General features: G+C 40.4%; 1 protein-coding gene across 1 annotated transcript in view; it reads left to right on the forward strand.

Moving 5' to 3' along the window:
- SLC16A13 (solute carrier family 16, member 13) overlaps window positions 1-4,432 on the forward strand; it is an 8,235-nt gene extending 3,803 nt beyond the window's left edge. The window contains exons 2-4 of the mRNA XM_010291299.1: window positions 251-394; window positions 1,526-2,332; window positions 4,206-4,432. Coding sequence (XP_010289601.1) covers window positions 251-394; window positions 1,526-2,332; window positions 4,206-4,432 — 1,178 coding nt within the window. The remainder of the gene's footprint in view (window positions 1-250; window positions 395-1,525; window positions 2,333-4,205) is intronic.
- The last annotated feature ends 1,683 nt before the right edge of the window (window positions 4,433-6,115 follow it).

Here is a 6,115-nt window from a genome sequence, read left to right on the forward strand (position 1 = left end):
AAAAAGTCCACATATTTTGAATACATTTTAAAATCTGTGCTGCAGGGACAGACATTTCCCTACCGGTAAGGATCCAATTTTTAAATCTCGATTGACCCGCCCCATCCAGCAGAATTCAGGCTGTTTGAGACAAACATTATAAGGGTATTACATTGTATATAATATAATGCTTTATTTGGTTGTTCGGTCCTGTTGACATGCTTAATGTTCCTAATGTATTTATTTTTCTCCTATTTTGCTGCTGGTGCAGCTCCTGTTGCCAGCTCACTATGTGTACGGTACACGCATCGGGCAGTTGTGATCACTGGAGGACTCCTGGCTTTTTCAGGAATGGCACTGGGATTTCTTGGACTCAGCATGGTCTGGATGTATGCAACGACTGGCTTCCTACAGGGTATGACTTTATGGCTTTATGGATTTCTTTCACCAGGAACTCAGAGCCTGTATTTGAGGGTGTTAATGGTAGTTTTAAAATCTGATTTCTATTTTGATTTTATGAGCAACTAGAACCACCAATCCTTTTTAAAGGTAATTTCCCTCATGTCCCACTCTGGAAGTAAGAATTTGTGCTAGCAAGCTGCAATGACAAAGAAGGTGAGTAATTGGATGCTAGTAATTTTCACCTGCAAATTATATGCAACCAGAAAATGAAAAGTGTTTTATTTTTTACTCAGAGCCAAGAGCTCTGTGAGGGTTTAAAGATCCTAAAGGGTGCTGAAGTACAAGGACATAGAGATCCCAAATTTCGTACTTTCTATCAAATAATCTTATGTTTTGAACACAGGCCCAGGCTTTCAGTTGATTCCAATCCTTTGCTTTACTCCAGGTGAAAACAGTCCTGAAAGCAGATTTTCCTGGAACAGGAAGTGAAGCAGGCAGGGAATGAAGTAAACCATTCCCAGTTCCATGCTGGATGCCTGAGAAAATGTCTGGAATTTGAGCCCTTTGGCAGTCCCGGGCTGCAAAATAGTTTCTAGGGAACCATTAAAATCACTGTAAGTTAGAGCAGGTTTGAAGCCTGCTCAAAGCAATTGGGCAAGAAAATGAAGAGCAAATAGAGGTAATACACCAGCTTCCTTCACGTCCTCCCTCACTTTCTATCTTGAACACAGCTCAGCTTAACTTGGTGATCTGATCTAGTACCAGCCTTAATTAGGACAGCACGGACACTCCAAGATCTGTCTAGTTCCAACCATATGGGCATGTGATTTCTCACCCGGTGGCAAAATTGTCAAATGAACTTTTTTTTTTCCCAGTGAGATTATAATAGTGTATACTTCATACTCCTGCTTTTTTGCTTGAACATACAACTTACTCTTACAGAATATATGCCATAAACATACTCTTACACATAGTACAGCTCAAGTACTGCGCACAGAGCTCATGCTTCTGCTAGGAACAAAAATGTTTTTCCTTCACCAGTTTTTACCTTTGCAAATGTAGGTGCACTGACTACTCTATTTTCCACCTTCATAAAATACCTCAGTGGTGTCTGACTGGTTCTATTTGTATTGGTGTTTTTCAGGACTTGGGATTTCCTTTTCATGGACACCAGCCATTAGCATTGTTAGCCATTATTTCTCCAAGAAAAGAGCTTTGGCCAATGCAATTGCCAGTGCTGGAGAATGCGCCTTTGCATTCACGTTTGGGCCATTTTTCCAGTGGTTGATTAGTCAATATGGATGGAAAGGCGCCCTCCTGATCATAGGTGGCATCCAACTCAACATTTGTGTCTGTGGAGTACTGATGCGACCCCTTGCAAGCAGCTGCCTCATTGAGGCTGGCCATTCTGAAACTGAGACACCACCTGGCAATGGTGCATCTAGGATAGACAAAGAAGATAAGTCTCCCATCATACACAAGACCTTCAACTGGATGCTTGTGAGGCAACCGGAGTTTGTACTTTATGCCATTTTTGGCATATTAGCTGCCATGAGTTTTTTTGTTCCTCCATTATTTTTAGTTCCACTTAGCTACAGCCTGGGCATAGATGAATCATGGACCGCATCCCTCCTATCCATTTTGGCCGTGGTGGACTTTGCAGGCAGACTGCTATGTGGCTGGTATGCCAATCTCCACATTACCAAAACTGTTCATTTGCTGACAATGACAATTACACTGATCAGTACTTCCCTGATGCTACTGCCACTGGCTAACAATTACCTGTCCTTGGCAATATTCACTGGCTTCTATGGATTCTTCTTTGGTACAACAGTCGCTGTTCACATTACAGTGCTAGCAGATGTTGTAGGCATGCCAGATTTTGACAGTGCGCTAGGGCTTTTCATGCTCATTCGAAGCACTGGAGGGTTTGTGGGGCCTGCTCTTGCTGGTAAGTTAAGATGATGCTCTGCCAGATACAGTTTACAAGAAGAAAGGGGAATGGTAACCCAAAATGAAAAAATCTGGATCTGGACACAAATTTCCCTGTTTTTTAACTCAGGGGTAACCGGACCAAGAAGTATGTAAAAGCAAAGAGTCAGTTTAATTCCTCTCCAGAATATCTTGCTCCCTCTCTTCTCTGTGGTTTTAGAGATACCTGTTCAATATGAAAGCAGGGAAGAATGGCAGGGTTTGCATGGTGATGTTCCTTCTTTCTGAATCCCACAGAATCCCACTTGATGGACTCCCACAGTTTTGCTATGAAAGTGTACCTTTGGGAAAAGCAGCAGATCCATGCTTTCAGAGGAGAAACTGAAATGTGGGACTAGTGATGTTGCATAAATGCTGGTATTGTTGGGAGGGTTTCTACAGAAGGTCAAATTGAACAGCTTGAAACATTAGGCCATGTGAACCTCAAGGAAATATTCAGAGAGATGCATGCTGTTTTCAGGCAGCATTTGAGCTAACAAATATAATAAATGGGGGAGGCAGCTCAGAAAAACATTGGAACGAGAGAGCAGACAATGAGACAGGACATGTATTTGTGGTCTGGTAACGAGACAAGGTCATCTTGGAAAAATGCAAGACAAACAAGCTGCAAGCTGTAGGGACTTTACAAAGTGATATGGCAGAAAAATGACCAATGTGACTTGTAAAATGCAGATCTGAGATCTCATCTAAAGACCACTGCTTATGCACTACAGTGACAGTTTTGTGGCAATGACACCACTAATAGGTTGCAAATGGGTCACACTGAATACTGGAACATTTTAATACACTTTTGGAAATATAGGAACCAGGAAGATTTATAGAGAATTTGAGAAAGAACAGTATCAAATGTATGTTGGGAAGATCTGAATAAAATATAACAATAACAAGACATTTATAGGGTGGCTGGTCACTAGTACTGATTACTTGGGGATCAGTACGACCCCTTTGTGTATGTATAGTCAGTGAAAAAGAAGGTATGGAAGAGGAGGGAAACCTAAATGCTTCTCGAGCTCTCCTCTCCTACTTTAAGAGTAAAATCTAAAAGATTTGTATTTAGAGTTTCTTTGCCTAACAAACAGGACTGTTTTAGATTGGAATGAGGTCTAGGGAGTACACTAAATGTGGACAAACCTTCCAACGGGAGACCAAGCGAGCAGACTTCATCAGCCCACAAATGAACCTGCCATCACACCCACGAAGCAGCTGATACTACCACATATACTGCTGCAGTACCACTACTATACTACTGTTTTTTCAGTATGGTACGCAATGGCATTAGGTGTTTTGGTTGGCTTAAAGCTACCTAAAAAACAGGGTCTTTCTGTTAACTTCTGTGACCCGTTGTAAAATGATGAACAGGAAGGCCCATAACACTGCAGACAACATTTCCAAATGTGTCTCCAGCAGAGGCCTCTCCTTGCCTTCTATAAACTCTCTCATGCTGTACAGTTATAGTCCAAATTACAGCAACTGATGACAGCTACACCACAGAACCTGGGGCTACTCAGGTACAAAGCTGCATGATTTGGGATTTTTTCTTCATTGTCTGCCATAGTTTAGGTTGGAAAGTGCTTCAAACTATATAGTTTGTATAAAATATACTATTGTTTTACTAGAAAATCACATATGCAAAGTACATGAGACATGAACTGTGTTTCCAATTTGAAAACAGTATCACGGGGTGATGTTCCATGTACTCATGATGTAAAAAGCTGCAAGACAGCTATGTAGCAAGCATAGTCCCTTTGTGAGAGGGTATGTTCACACTGCAGAGCTCATTCACATTAGCCTGTTTTCTATCAATCATATTCCTGTTATTTGTTTCTCTCCAGGTCTGATTGTGGACATGGCTGGAGATTACAGAGCAGGCTTCTACATGGCAGGAGCCACTCTTGTCCTATCAGCTGGATTTTTAGTTACTTTAGATCAACTCCAACAGAGAAAAGAAAGACGAAGCCAGACTAATATTAAACCAGAAAAGTCAACATTACCCTACCCTTCCCTCCATCTCCTGAAACTTCAAAACAGAAGGTATCAAGAACGTGATGTAGTAGTGTGACTGCATTGGACATCTCACATCATTTCAGGACATACAAAAGCTTTCTCCAAACTCACTACTAGTAGGATTTATAAAATGATGGACATTTTGGGTAGGAATATTTGAAACTGAGGAAGAAAGTAATTAGTTTACAAGCAAACCACACCAGTAACCATTATCATATTATTTTTATGTTGAAGTTGCATTTTGACTATACAAGTCTTCAACATGGTCCCACAGGGCCGTGATATGAAGTGTGTACGCAGCAGATAGAGACACTTGCCCCAAACACAGATTGCAGCCATCACTATCAAGTAGGAAGAGGCATCAGCTCACAGAAGTTTAGCCTGGGGAAGTAGTGTTCAGTATTTTCCATAAACAAGTTGGATGTGAAAGCAAGAGTACATGAATATAGTTTTGAGCTACTCTACAGAGCAGGGCTGGAATCTGTATGGAATCTGGAATCTGTTATGTACATAACTTGCAAAGAATTAAGTAGAATAAGAATCAGAAAAGCTAAGAAAACACAGCCTAAATAAAAAGCGTAAGAAATAAATTTAGTCTGGTTTAGAAGACAAAAGGTTGTACAGAGCATAAGAACAGCCTTCAAATCCATAATAGGTTGTGATAAAGACCACACAATTAATTCCTTTTCTTGTTAAGGCAATGAGTAATTGATATAATCTGCAACAAGGCAGACTTATGTAATGGGGAAAAAAATTCATTGTAGCCTGTTAAGCATAGAAACAGACTATAGAGAGAATATGAAAACATAGAGATATCAGAGAATAGATAAGACGTGAGAATCTAAAAATATTCAATTGTGCTTCAGAACAATGGGATGGACTAGGTGACTTCCTGAGGTCCTCTTTAGTCCCATATTTCAACTATCCTGAGGCTCTTTGAGCAAATATTCGATTTATGAGAATAAAAAGAGTCTGTATACAAATCACTTCTTTTTTTGTCATGTCATTTTGTCAGGGGGAATAAAGAATGTAAAAGAAGGGAGGAAGGGCTGGATCACATTTAAAAAGAAACAGTAAAGGAAAAAACATGTACCTTAAAAGCTTTCAAACTATTACAGATGTCATAGATACCCTAGTTATGAGCTTCAGAAATTTTTACCATTGAAACACTTCATCTGTGAAGCCAAGTTTAACATAAATCACTCATATAATTATTTCTTGTCTCATAACAATTATTTAAAAATTTAATTTAACTTACAGGAAATTAGCTGAACCACTAATACATCAGTGATCTGTGAGGGCTTGACTGCCGAGCACACACTGGAAGGAACACAACTGGGTGGGCAAAGCCTTGTAGCAAGCCCCTGAAATTTCTGACAAAACATTTTTCAATCCTGAAAATTGAAAAAATCAGATCTGTCTAGAAAGTATTATCCTTCAGTCTTCTGCAGTGTTCCAACATTTAAAATAACTCTTCATTTTATACAATGAGAGAAAGAGGAATTGGGGGGATGGGAGGGCAGGGAAGGGAGAGATGTTTAACAGATACAGTTTTCGCCTCTCACTTTCTGTTAAAATACTGTATTTTATCTACAAGCCCTGTCACCGATTTCTGTTTTTTGGTGTGTCCTGACATCTGTCTGACATGGGCAGTGAAGAAAGCTCGCGGCGTCCTGAGCTGCAGGAACAGGGGCACAGACAGCAGACCAGGCAGGCGGTTGTTTCCCGCCGCTCCGCA

This window comes from Phaethon lepturus, unplaced genomic scaffold, assembly GCF_000687285.1.
Source record: "Phaethon lepturus isolate BGI_N335 unplaced genomic scaffold, ASM68728v1 scaffold17497, whole genome shotgun sequence".
NCBI classification, from domain to species: Eukaryota; Metazoa; Chordata; class Aves; order Phaethontiformes; family Phaethontidae; genus Phaethon; species Phaethon lepturus.